The sequence below is a fragment of the Carcharhinus amblyrhynchos genome, chromosome 23 (genome assembly GCF_965287045.1).
Source record: "Carcharhinus amblyrhynchos chromosome 23, sCarAmb.v2.hapA, whole genome shotgun sequence".
NCBI classification, from domain to species: Eukaryota; Metazoa; Chordata; class Chondrichthyes; order Carcharhiniformes; family Carcharhinidae; genus Carcharhinus; species Carcharhinus amblyrhynchos.
In genome coordinates this window covers 17,418,228-17,432,531 of record NC_137346.1, presented here as the reverse complement: position 1 = coordinate 17,432,531, position 14,304 = coordinate 17,418,228, and the positions used below count along the sequence as shown (strand labels likewise).

General features: G+C 38.5%; 1 protein-coding gene across 3 annotated transcripts in view; it reads right to left on the bottom strand.

The window, feature by feature from the left end:
* taok1a (TAO kinase 1a) overlaps positions 1-14,304 on the bottom strand; it is a 160,372-nt gene that overhangs the window by 27,164 nt on the left and 118,904 nt on the right. For all 3 annotated transcript variants that reach the window (XM_080210891.1, XM_080210892.1, XM_080210894.1), the window contains exons 10-14: positions 11,204-11,285; positions 6,872-7,039; positions 5,801-6,007; positions 3,511-3,645; positions 1,103-1,339 (exon numbers count right to left, since the gene is read on the bottom strand). In XM_080210891.1, coding sequence (XP_080067017.1) covers positions 1,103-1,339; positions 3,511-3,645; positions 5,801-6,007; positions 6,872-7,039; positions 11,204-11,285 — 829 coding nt within the window. The remainder of the gene's footprint in view (positions 1-1,102; positions 1,340-3,510; positions 3,646-5,800; positions 6,008-6,871; positions 7,040-11,203; positions 11,286-14,304) is intronic.

The window sequence follows — 14,304 nt, the reverse complement described above, 5'->3', positions numbered from 1 at the left end:
GTGATGTCTTAGGACCGAGATCGTTAACCTCCAAAAATCACAACCTTTCTGCTGGCATTAACTCCCATTTTGCTAGGGCTCCTTGATACTTCACTCTATCAAATGCTGCTTTGATGTCCAGCGCAGTCACTCTCATCTCTTTAGTCTATTTTTGGGGCAAGGATGTAATGAAGTCAGAAGCTGAGTGTCCCAGTCAGAACCTAACTGAGCGTTAGTGAGCAGATTAACCTGCTGGTATTGCAAGTGATACATCTATCACATTACCACTAAAGTTATATGGTGCAGCAGGACTATTTCTGAAAAAGGTTCTCTGTTAATCTATACTAAGAGTATTCTCATTTTTTCCTGAATTGCAGTGCAAAACTGCGCAGTTATTTGAAGATGAAGAAACCGTAATGTTCGTTTTTTTTTGTAGCTTACTTTACCTGGATGTATATACATTGAGCCTTGGTTACCAGTTTCTCTAGGTTAAGAGGACGTGGGAAGTTTTTTCAACTTGTACCAATAAACAGGTTGTACCAATAATTCAGTTTCAATTATTCATAGAGACCTACAGTGCAGAAGCAGACCATTCGGCCCACCGAGTCTGCATCAATCACAATCCCACCCAGGCCCCAACCCACAACCCCATTCGTCTACCCTAGCTAGTCCTTCTGGCACTAAACAGCAATTCAGCATGGCCAATATGAATCCCTAACCCGCATGTCTTTGGGCTGTGACAGAAAACCGGAGCACGCGGAGCAAACCGACACGGGCAGAACGTGTAAACTCCACACAGACAGTGACCCAAGTCAGGAATCGAACCTGGGTCCCTGGCACTGTGAGGCAGCAGTGCTAATCACTATGCCACTGTGCCATCATGCCACCCAACTAGAATCAACGTGAAAGTGCATACACAATCCTCATTTTTAGTCATTTTTCTGCTAAACCAAATAGCAATGTAAAGCAATACTTAAGACACTGGTATATTAGTAATATTGCCCCTGGGCACAATATTAATCATGCGGTTCTATTATTCCACTTACTAGTGAACTTAAACAAAACCTCCTCAATCAGTAGAAACACTGCACAAAGTTATGAGATCAGTATTTATGCAAAATACCTCTTTTTCCATAATACCCAGATGTTTCTTAATAAGTTTCTCCATCTCTGCAGCAAAGCTGTTGCGTTGCGTTTCCAGCTCCTTATCGAGCCGAAGCCGATGCTCATCCATCTCTGCTTTTAGCTTGTTCTCCAGCGCCATTAGCTGCTTCTGATGTTGGCGTCGCATGCGCTTATAACCAGACATCTGTTCCCGAAGCTCAGAATCTTGCTCATGCTCTTGTATTTGCCTTGTGACCTGAACACAATGAAAATAAAGTGATGTGCTAATAGCCATAAACCACTAACTACATAACAATAAATATAAGCTCAAACTCTTCTCTGAAAATTGTTGATCACAAAGTCCACAAAATCTTTCAACTGCAGTCACCAACATTTTACAAAAATTTTAGGTACATACAGTTGTTGCCCAATTAATTCAAAAATATTTCTGCAAATTATTTTTCATCGATGTTTTGTTTCAGCAATTGACATTTTAAAATCTCAAGCCATATTTAAAATTAAAAGAATATACTCATTTCACATGATTACTTTTAGCCATTGTCTTGTCTTTTAATGCTTTGATTTTAATGAAAGGATTCAGACTTTCCTGAAAGCCTGAGCGTGGAATTAAGTCCAGGGCTGTTTCACTTTGAGCTACATTTGGATTGTGTAGTTGAAGGGAAGCAGAGGTATCTAATTTATAAGGAAGCATTCACACTGTTGTTCAGTTGACTGCAAGGAGGGATTTTTTCTTTTAGCATCTGGCAACTTTCTTTTCCCCCAAACGTTTTTTAAAATCATTTTGACTAAAAGCCAGAGAACAAATTTGAAAAAGCATTTGAGGCAAGATTCACAGAGTTTAAAAAAAACAAGAGGCTACATGTAGAATAATGGTTATCCACCTATTTTGTCTTTGTTTTGTTTTCTATAAACTTTGCAAAGTGAAACAAGGAGACAGACAACAGAATCAGAGAGAGACAGACAGAGAGAGAGAGTGTGTCTTTGTGTAATGTTACTCCAGGCTTCAAAACTGATGCTTTCAAGTGGGCTAAATAATATCAACTATGCTTTGTTCAATTAGAAGAGATCAAATATAATGGCTTACTTCCATGAGGCAAAGATACACCTAAAAGAAAAGGAGGGGTGGGGGAAAAGAAACAATTATTCTCTTTATTCTAATTTGAGTCATTCTTTTAACAAGCTACTTGAATTTTGAAAGCACAGCCAGTTTAAGAAAGTTGGAAAGAGAAGCCAAGAGGGGATGAGAAAGATGGTAAGTGGTTAAAGTGAGGAAGCCTCCGACCACTCATCTGTCCTTGCAGATAGAGGGTGGCATTTGGTGCTTGGGGGAGGAAATGGATGGATGGCAAAAGATGGCAGAGCAAAGGGAGTCAGGGCATGATGTGGAAATACAGGGGTGAGCAGGGAGTTGCTTGGAAAGAGCTGAGACAGTGATGAAAATAGGGGAGTTCTAAAGTCGTGGCATCAGAGAACATGAAGGGGTGAGAAGGCGAGGTAAAAATGAGTGACTGGGAAGGGATAGGGAAGGGAGTTACTTTGGAACACATTTTCCTTGCAGCCCATACTCTAAATTGAGTCGATAGTTATTGCTGGATCTAGTCCCATCATACCACCCACCCGACCAAAGGGCAAGAAGAAAAAGGCAAAGTAAAAACAGAGTGAGAACTAAAAATGGAAAGAGAAAGACAGCAAGGATGACAAAAAGGAGGACTGAATTGTATTTCAAAGGGGTGATCATATTGTGCTTAGCTCTCAAAATTGGCTTTTTCTGAACAAGTCTGCACATGGTTTTGACTCCATGTGCAATGCCATGGGAGTTCAGTTAGTTCATTATTAAAAATCTACACACTTTTCCAGCTGCTTTCTTCGTGTGTCGATCTTAAGACCTTTTTTTGTCAGCATTTAATCTTTGAACTGCCAACCTGGAATGGAAATCCTGCAACATGTAATTTCTAGTTGTGGCCAGTAGATGGTGGGATGGTGTGAGTTTCTAAAATCACTTCCCAAATCATTTACATCTCAATAAGATTATGTTCATTAACTGCGCGTGAGCAAATGGACAACTTACAAGTGATTTTAAATCTGTTCATTAAGAATTCATGCAGGCTTACTTTCCAAAGTGAAGGAAAGATCACTTTCCAGAAAACACTCCCTATATTCCTGATGTTTGTCTCATGTCTCTCAACCACTTGCCACTCTATGTCACAAAGCTGGCTCCAATTATGTGCATTTTCATTTTTGCAAATAATTTTCACATGGAAAGATATTAATTGATTTCTGGAAGTTCATGTAGCAACATCCATGGACCCTCTCCCATCTAACATGAAAGAAAACTCCCAACTACTGCAACACACCAGTACTTTCCATGGGAGGAACTCACATACCATTTCAAACAAAATTACTCACCAAGGAAGCCGTACGTATTGTGGCAAAATGTTCTCGATTTCTATAGTGCGATTTATGGCGTGAAACTGGAGGTGGTGACTGTGGTTCTGAACCTCTGGGTCTGTGGTCAACTTCTTCACCGTAGTGATCATGATCCTGATGAGTGTGAAAAATAAGTGGACCAACATAACTGTAAAAGTACATTTTAATTGTACAATTTTTTAAAATTGCCAGAACTGAAAGTGGCGCTCATTCACTGTGGGTGACTACATGACATGTACTTCCCAGCTGGGGCCAATCAGCACAAAAGCTATACACCCTGGATGTGCAAACGGAAAGGACATGCAAATAAAGGAGATATGCTGCACTCAAGGGACTCCTGTTAAGCCCAGCCAGTGCTCAAAGCTGAGCAAGAGGAAGCCCAAACATTTTCCACATACATGGCCGCAGAATTGCTGTTACAGGGCTGCCTTATACAGAACCTTGGAGGAAGGATCAAAAAAAAAGTTCGAAGTTCATTTTAGCACTTATCTACCAACACTGAGGATGTTCGCAATCTTATGATGTGGTCAGGCTCCAAGGCCAGTCACAGAAAAGCTCCAACTTAGGAAGTACTCTCCAGCAAAGCACATGGAGCCAACTTTCTGTATAGATGTCCAGGCTTGCCAGTGATGCATTCCAATTAAAATGAATCAGAAAATCAAGGTTTATGCTTTCAACTTTCACATCACTAAACTTTAAAAATTCCATCTCAACAAATGACACTATGAGCAAAAGCAACTGTTGGGGAGGATGAAGGCAGAATTTTAAAAAGCAAATCGGTGAATCCAAGTGGTGCATGTTAGTGCTCAGCTGTCACATTCATTGCACGGAAATCTGAAAGTTTCTTATTGTGTTTAAAACCGTCTCATCATAGGCCAGCTTGCAGTTGTTTAGGTGCAGTGTCTTTACTTTTTCCTGAGTGGCCACCTTCCTCCACATCAACACTGCAGGCCTTTCAAGGAGCTGTTTGCTTCATTTGGCTCGGCAGTGACAGGTCGCATTATGTCTGCCTTTTGACACTGGCGATAAGGTGGCTGCTCCCGTCACCTCGAGGCTTGGCACCGTTAAACGGGTGTTGAGCTTGCCTCCTGCCCAATTGTGGCATTTACATTTAAGGTCGCATGAGTGATGCAGTTGAGGTGTTGAGTTGAGATCAGATGTCAAGGTGGCAGAGTGGTATTGTCACTGGAATAGTAATCCAGAGTTCAAATCCCACAACGCTGAAATTTGAATTTGGTAAAAATCTGGAATTGACAGATGAACCATTGTCGATTGTTGTAAGAACTCATTAATGTCCTTTCATGAAGGAAATAGTCTAGCATGCCACTCAGTTCAAGGGCAATTGGGGATGGACAATAAATGCTGGCCCAGACACTGATGCCTGCATTTTTATATGCATAAAAATATATGCTTTCAGTAATTAGAGAAACAATTGTCTAAATGTGAAAAGGGAACTGAGCAACAACCTCAATTACGTGGTAATGCAGTTTGCATTTTTCCTAAGAATCATAGCCACAATTTTTCATTTTCATTTGTTCACTTTTGAATATTTGTCAAAGTATTGCAGAAAATGATGACAGGATTCTAAGTTAACACATCTTCAGGGTGGTTTTGCACATTACAAATAAATGAACATCTTGATAATGTTCCAGGTAATAGTCACACAGGTAACTTCTAACTAGATATTAGTTACCTAGTCCACAGCATTCTGTTCATTTAATGAATAGCAATGGATGATACATTCTGCTACACAATTTACTACCATCTCTTGATGGAAACAGCCAACTGGCTAAATTTGTTTAGATATAATTCTGAACTGATCCATACAAAAAAATTGAGCATATATAGTATATATCACTTTACTGACATGTACAAGGAAATACGAAGATGCAGGTGCAATTTTTTGTAAAAGAAAGCCACAGCACAAATGATTCATAGAATCATATAAACCAAATGATAGTATGCATCAAAAAAGATAATGTCCTTTCCCTATGGGATAATATTAATTCCTATTTAAATACAGAGATTAATTGGAAGAAACATCTTTTCAAAATTAATTACCACGTTTTGAAAAAACCTGAACTTGCTTTCAAAAAAAAATTTCAACATTGCAGACATTTGCAGAAATATACAAACTAGGATTTTTTTTCAAATGACATCAAACACTTAGGTTACCACTGCACCCCAATATCAAGACTACGGAAAACAATATATTTACATACATTCTAAACAAAAGCAATGCGGGGAAAAGTTCTTAAGAGAAACTTACTGGTTTTAGATGGATAACGGAGCTATTTGACATCACTGTATGATCTCCCTCCTGCATCATGGCAATCTCACTGTTATCATCCGAAGCATCTGGAAGACTATTGACACTACTGCTTTGGCTACTAGCACTGATAGACATGCTTGGTATAGACTGATTACTGCCCACGCTGTTAACAGTTCCTGTCCTACCAACACTGTGTTCAGGCTCCTTTTAAGTAGAACAAAAAAAATCAACATTATTGTCTTAAAATGGTATTTTATGAATTCATAATAGATTGAAGAGAATAACTAAACTAAATCTGTAACAAAGCATGCCTTTTTTGTTATATACAGGTGATTTATATTAACTAGGCACATTGAATATTTGTAAAAAAAAATCTTTTCTGTCACTTAAAGTAGAACAAATCCAAAGGACAATTCCACAATCTAGAATTGAAGTAGCATTCATTAAATGTGTATTTAAAAGCATTCCAATTAATGCTGTAAACGGCCTGCTAGTCTTAATCACCTAAAATAGAAAGGTACTGAAATGGCAAAGAAATCAAGGATGGATGTGCTGGCCCTGGGGAGGGTCCAGAGGAGGTTCACAAGAATGATCCCAGAAATGAAAAGCTTGACGTGTGAGGACTCAGTCTGTACTCAGAGGCCTGGATAGTATACACATGGGAAAAACGTTTCCATGAAGAGGAAAGATTTGGATCCCAGGGCACAGCCTTAGGATAAAGGGATGGCCCTTTAGAACCAAGTTGAGGATGAATTTCTTCAGCCAGAGAATGGTGAATGTATGGCATTAATTGCCACAGAAGGCAGTGGAGGCCAGGTTGTTCAGTGTATGTAAGACAGATGTTAGGTTCTTGATTGGCAAGAGAAGCAAAGGTTACAGGGAAAAGGCAGGAGAATGGGATTGAGAAACTTATCAGCCATGATTGAATGGCTAAGCAGACTTGGAGGGCCAAATGGCCTAATTCTGCTACCATATCTTATGGTTTTAAGGAAATAAATTACTTATTTTCTTCAAGTTCAGATGCTGAAGTTCTACTCACATAACTAAGATCACAGACAATTTTCCTACCTCCTCTTCCTCCTGGACCTCAACTGCAGGTCCATTGTGCGCTTCCTGAAAAAGGATTTTCTTCATCTTTCTGTACTGGAGGTTATCAAGCTCTCTTACGGCATCTTTCGTCCTCTGGATCAAATCTATTAACACTGTTTCGGGGCGCTCTCTAACAACAAAAGCGTGCTACGAATTAAACAAAATGAGGCAAATTAAAATAATGTCTTAGCCTGACAATTTTTGCAACTCTTGCAAATACAATTAGCCATTTCCTTTCATGATTCATATGCGTTTAAAGCAAAACGTTCGGAAGAAATTTCAAAGATTGAACCCATCCAATAATTTCAGAATTCAAATTCAGCAACATGTATATATGTCACATGGAAAAATACTCCAGTAGAGACCAACAATAGCATTATTCCAAAATTGTTCTGATTTATTCTCAGACTCTTATCGACTTGTACTCCCTTGACTTCAGCTTTTTCCTGTTTGAATTGGAATGACTGCCTTGCCTCTGGACTCTCGTTTGCTGTCAGGATAGAGACATTACCGATAACACTTCATTCTTCTAGTTGATCTCTCAAGCCGTATTGCCTGTCGCTTGTGCTGTTTACAGCTTTCACAGGCAATAAAATTACTTGATTCGATTTCACTTGTTCTTTAAAGATACTTAAACTGAACTGAGGTATTATTTAATTACTCCAAAGAAAAGCTAGGAATTAAAAAATACAGACTTAAAAAAAGCTTAGTTTTCAATTATATTCTAATTCAGAGTACAATTTATAATAGCTAAATAATAAGATTCTAAAAACTGCTTTGATTCAGTTACATTCACAAAAAGATAGAATAGAGCCGAGAAAACATCAAGTACATTTGCATAGAGCATATTTTTAATCTGCAACTGTCAGCAATATTAGTTTCTGCACTAAAACATACAATTATCATTTATGCAAACAAATACTTTACAGACTTGGCAGCTTACTTCAATTATGGCCCATAATTTTGAACAGAAAACAATTTACTGAATAAAATATAGCAAGTTAATATTTTAAAAGCCAACAATAAAAATTCAGCACTGATGAGGGGCTGGAAGTTGCCAGAATTATTTGCTAACGTTTCATACCAGGTCACAAGTGAGAAATTGACAGCATCCCTCATGAATGTAATTAAGGTGAGCTCCATTTGGCTTTCTCCAATTTAAAGAGGACGTTTACTTTAGACGCATGAAGAACCAAACTATGCCATGAATAACAAAAACTTGAATAAATAATCCAATTATTAATCCAGTAAACAGTGTTATCTCTACCATGCTATCAATCAGAATTTGCTATTAACTGGAATTTATGGTGTTCCCCTAATGTGAATCATCACTTTACCAATCAGAAGCAATTACGTAGTTATTTGGAGGCCCTACTTGTACCCTATATTATTTTTATACTTTATTTTAATGCACCAATAAAGATTAGAAGTAAAGAAATACTATTCTTTACTTCCTGAGTATTTGCATATTAGTTTACGCTGCAAGTATTGTGCAGCAGTCCACTGGTAAATGGAACTCTCCCTTAACCAATATTTTTGATTAATCAGTACTATTAATTAACCAGCCATTCCCTGCAAATGCCAGATAATAAAGATTTTACTGTAATTAAAAATTAATGATAAATTTGCAAGTCTCTTAAATTTTTCAGTGTATTTTTTAATGTGCTCAATTCAATAAAAGCAGTCTAAATCCACTTACTTTGAGAAATTAAACATGAAAATCTGCTACTCGAGAGTGTGACATATTCATTTTTGCTTTTGGAATTAACCTACTAACTCTGGTGGCCTTTTTCCTGTTGTCAATGCAAAACTTTTACTTACTTGCTCTCTAAGCTGCTTCTTATACAAAATAAAACATTTGAAAAGATTAATTGCGCAAAGAGAATGACAGTGGCAGAAGGAAATGGTAAAACACTGGTTTAAAAAAGTGTGAAGAGATCAAATGTTATCAAGATAACCAAGTGTGGATAAAAGAATCTGGATCTAGATACAGCTGAAAAAAGTGACACCTGTTTTGGAATTAAAGTTAGCTACTACAGCAATCAGTTTTAATTAGGGTGAAAAAATTTATAAGCAAAAAAGTGCCTAACAGAGGAAGGGGTAACAAAATTGTATTCTTATTCACACTATGAAATTTAACACCACGAATGACATCTCACATCCTTTACTCCTTCATGGGATGTGGGTGTTACTGGCAAGGTCAACATTTGTTGCCCTAATTTCCCTTGTACTGAGCAGCTTGCTAGGCCATTGCAGAGAGCAGTTAGAGTCAAGCACATTGCTGTGGGTCTGGAATCACACATAGGCCAGACCAGGTAAGGAAGGCAGATTTCCTTTTCTTATTAGTAAATCAGATAGGTTTTTTTTTACAATAATTGATGATCGTTGTCACGGTCACCGTTACTGAGTATTCCAGCTGCTGTGGTGGGATTTAAACTCGTCCCCAGAGTATTGGCCTGGGCTTCTGAATTACTAGCTCAGTGATGTTACCACTACGCTGCCATCTCCCCATGAAGATGGGGGCAGCACGGTAGCACAGTGATTAGCACTGCTGCTTCACTGCTCCAGAGACCTGGGTTCGATTCCCGGCTTTGGTCACTGCATGTGTGGAGTTTGCACATTCTCCTCGTGTCTGGTTGGGTTTCCTCCAGGTGCTCCGGTTTCCTCCCACAGTCCAAAGATGTGTTGATTAGGTTGACTGGCCATGCCAAAAATTGCCCTTAGTGTCCTGAGATGCGTAGGTTAGAGAGATTAGTGTGTAAATACGTAGGGACATGGGGGTAGGGCCTGGGTGGGATTGTGGTTGGTGCAGACTCGATGGGCCGAATGGCCTCTTTCTGTACTATAGGGTTTCTATGATTCCTTTACGTGGTAAAAACATTTGATCATATTACATTGACGTGGAAAGGTTTCACTATGTACTGAAAGCAAGCCCAGTGCTAGTTTTCAATCATAGCTAAGGGTGCATTTATATTGAAGCTACAGTGGCTGTCATACAGGTTTTATTTAAGCAAAACTTAATTTATACTGCCTGGTTCCAATTGGAATTCGCTCACTCAGGGGAGCTCTGTGTGAGTATGCTTACACTGTGAGCTTCCTTTTCCACTTGGCCATTTCACTTTAAGTATTTGGAAAATGCAGCTGGGAATGACAACCCTCCATTTAAAATCAACTCCTGGCAAATTTAAAAAAAGGGCAGAGGATGTTCAGAGGATATTCCATGCAACTTCAAACTCTCAGCATTGAAAGCTAGATTCAGGTTATACTTTAACTTCTCAAAGCGACAATGCTAAATTTGCAGAATAGTGCACTCCAACATTTGATGTTAATAAATGTCAGTTCTGTTATTAAAGATTAGTTTGCAAGCAAATAAGGGCTGGACAAAAACCTCCCGGAAAACAATCAGGAGTTATTTAGTAAGTCCATGAGAACTAACTAGCAGAACTGGTTAAAGTTATGGAAATGCGATGCTTAGAATTTAACAAAAAAACACAAATTCCATACTCTGGCCTACAAACCACGAATGCAAAAAAAACCTGCATGTGAAAACATAAGTTGCAAATGTAGACTGCAGCACTCTTTTTAAACGTCCTCTTCCACAATGACAAAAACCCATCTTCAGTTTTTATTTTGTATGAAATCAGTATACAATGATGGAACATAAAATAAAATGTACAGTACTTGTCAAGATAAGACGAAACATTACCCAGTGGAAATCTAGTTTCTGAACAAAACATGAACAATGTGTGACAACTGCATTACGCAAGTTTGAGCAAATGGCAGACTCTGAAATGCTACTTTGTGTGTATTACACAATGAAATCACAATAGACTAAGGACTTGAGATGTAGAAACTGTATCACAACTGTATCAAAACTTTTTTGTTAGACGTCCAAAAAAGGTAACATTCTTCATTTATGCTTTTCAGACTTTCAATCTAAATCTCTCAAGATTTCTTCCCAAAAACGTCTCAAGAAAACCCATCAGCATGCCAAGCACTCATTCCACAGGAAACCCTTGGTTGCCTACAAAATAAAGGTGATTTTCCCATTATATTCTTAGGTTAGGGTATTAATCTGCAGAGAAGGCCTGCAATTTAATTGTTAATACCCTGTACAGTTCTGCTCCAATGCTCAAAATTGGTGAAGATTTTGCATAACTTCAAATATGTGGCTTAGGAAAATTATATTGCTGCAGGATAAATCATGTCATCAAGGAAGAATAAAAACAAAAAAAAAATCAAATTCTTTATAAACAAAGTATGCTTAAGGGATTAAAAATATATCTGCACTGAATAGAGAATCCTACTGACTTTCAGAAGTTCCTCTGAAGTGGGTCTGTCTTGAGGAATTTTCTGAAGGCAGGAGTCTACAAAGTTTCGAAAATAGTCAGACCTGGGGAAATTATAAAAAAATTCAATAAGTACCAAACTTCCACAAAATATATTCAGTAAAATGCTACAGTTTCACAATAAAGTTAGCCCATTATCCTATGGCCTGAAATTTACATTGAAATAAATATGAATGTACAAAGCACAAATTATCACTATAAACATTGTTATTGTTTTTAAATCCAATTGCGGCACAAGTTACAAATGTCTGGCACACCATAAAAACTGGGACAGTATCAATGACCTATACTCCAGGTGGTTTTCTGTTAGGTATCTCACAGTTCATAGCATTCCTACAGTGCACAAGAGGCCATTCAGCCCACCGAGTCCACACTAAACTTCTCTATCCATGTCCTCATTCTTGCCATACCCCACATTTACAACAGTTAATCCATCTAACCTACACATTTTGGGACACTAAGAGGCATTTAGCATGGCCAATCAACCTAACTTGCATATCTTTGGACTGTGGAAGGAAACCAGAGCACTTGGAGGAAACCCTCGCAGACACAGGGAGAATGTGCAAAATCCACACAGTCACCCAAGGCTGAAATGTAGACTACATCATTTTTTTGGACAAGGGTCCTGGTGCTGTGAGGCCGCAATGCTAACCACCATGCTATCGGGTTATCACAAGGAAAATAAGGCTGCTAATGATCGGAGATCATTTGCTCGTGGTAGGTTTGCTGACTTGCTGTCATCTCAAGTCAGCAAACTTCATCACATCGGATGAAAAGGTGTACAAGTTCACAGGTTTGCAAATTGTTGCGTGGTGAAAAAGTGTAAAATATAACTAGAGATTGTTAAGCATTTCAGTCTATTTAAAATGACTATTTTCTAGTTGGCGCTTTCACCTCTGAGCGAGATGATTGAATATAAGGGGATTGAATATAAAAGTAGGGAGGTCTTGCTGCAGCTGTATAGGGCATTGGTGAGGCCGCAACTGGAGTACTGTGTGCATTTTTGGGCGCCGCACCTGCACAAAGATATTTTGGCCTTGGAGGGAGTGCAGAGGAGGTTTACTAGGCTGATACCGGAGTTGAGGGGGTTGAGCTATGAGGAGAGGCTGAATAAACTGGGCTTGTACTCGTTAGAGTTTAGAAGAATGAGAGGAGATCTCATTGAGACGTATAAGATGATGAATGGGATGGATAGGATAGAGGTGGAAAGACTCTTCCCGCTCAAAAAAGACAATAGGACTAGAGGGCACAGCCTCAAGATAAAAGGGGGGCGGTTTAGAACGGAGTTGAGGAGGAACTTCTTCACTCAAAGGGTGGTAAATCTCTGGAATTCTCTGCCCGTTGAAGTGGTGGAGGCTGCCTCGCTAAATATTTTTAAGACGCGGGTTGATGGGTTTTTGATAGGAGAGGGGATTAAGGGTTATGGGGAGAGGGCGGGAAAGTGGAACTGAGCAGTGGCAGATCAGCCATGATCTTATTGAATGGCGGGGCAGGCTCGAAGGGCTGGATGGCCTACTCCTGCTCCTATTTCTTATGTTCTTATGTTCTTATGATAGCAAATTCACATCTACCTGAGACTTGAACCCATAATTCAGGTTGATATTTCAAGTACGAAGTGGGATGTTTTGGATGTGGCATTTAACTGAACCCTCAGTCAGATCTGTATAAATGATTCCATGGCAAGGATAATAGCTATCCCTTGACCAGCACCACTAAGACAGATTATCTGGTGATTATTACTTTGTGGTTTGGGGGACCTTGCTGTGCACAAATTAGCTGATGCATTTCCTACAATACAATACTGACTGCACTTCAAAAAGCAGGCATTTTTAAACAGAAAGGTCAACAAATATTACATTTTTGTAAATACCTACTATCTGAGAGAGATCAAGATAATTTAAGGCCATCAGAATCATTGAATCAGACAGTGCAGGAGAGGCCCTTCGACCCATCAAGTCTGCACTGACACGAGAAACACCTAAACTCCCACCTAATCCCGTTTACCAGCACTTGACCCACAGCCTTGAGTGCTTTAAAGTAATTGGGGTAAATAAGATGCTTGCACAAAACAAATGAGGACGTGCAATAATCCGACTTTGGAAAGCACTTACAACAGCATTTAGCACTTGGAATTCAAAAATATTTTTTTCCAAATATTTAAAACCACTAAAATTTAGGAGAAAACAAGTGGAAATTGCTGCCTTTTCATTCTTTTTCAAAGCTGGTAAAGTATTCAAAAGCAGATTAGGCAAAAAGCTCAATTTCTTCCATGTTGAAGTCAAAACTGCAACAAACTGAAAATAAAAACACTTATTGCCTTGATTTGCATCAGGAACTCTAATGGCTTTGCAATGTCAAAACCAAAAGCAACTTTAAAATAAAAAAAAATAGAAGTGGCTAAAACAAAAACAAATCTCAAACAGGAGCTTTTTTTAAAAAGCTTTGTTATCTGCAGTATGTGGAACATTGCGTTTTCTAAACGAGCCATTTTTGATCTTTTCCAACCGTAAGGGCCAATTGTGCATAGCACAAGTACTGCCCAAGTTATGGACCACTGTACATTTTTAACATAATGCACCCTTAAAACAGTAGCTTTACTTTAGGCATGCCAAAAGTAGAATTGGCACAAAAAAAGGAAATTGATATGAAATGCAAGTAAAATTTGCTGTGCTCAACCTGAAGAGCCTTTCAAAATTGTTAAAATAACATCTGCAGTGTCTCCATATACACTAAACATATAAAATATGCAATGGCTCCTGAATAATTAAAAACCCTATAAAATATTTGTCCATTCCTTTGGTGTGTTTCACATGGCTCCTGAAAACAGGATGAGACCTATTCTATTTGTAATGGAAATGAAGTAACATGCTTGCAGAGAATACAAAACTACAATGAACAAAAATAATTAACGGCTTGTAACAATTGCTGAACCAAAGGAAATAAACCGCATTATCGAAACTATGCATAGAAGGTTAAGAGGATTGAAGAAAAATCAAAGGCCTCTCACAAATAATTACAGAAATTCATGCAAAATTTCTGAGAAGATAAAATATTTCTAAGTGC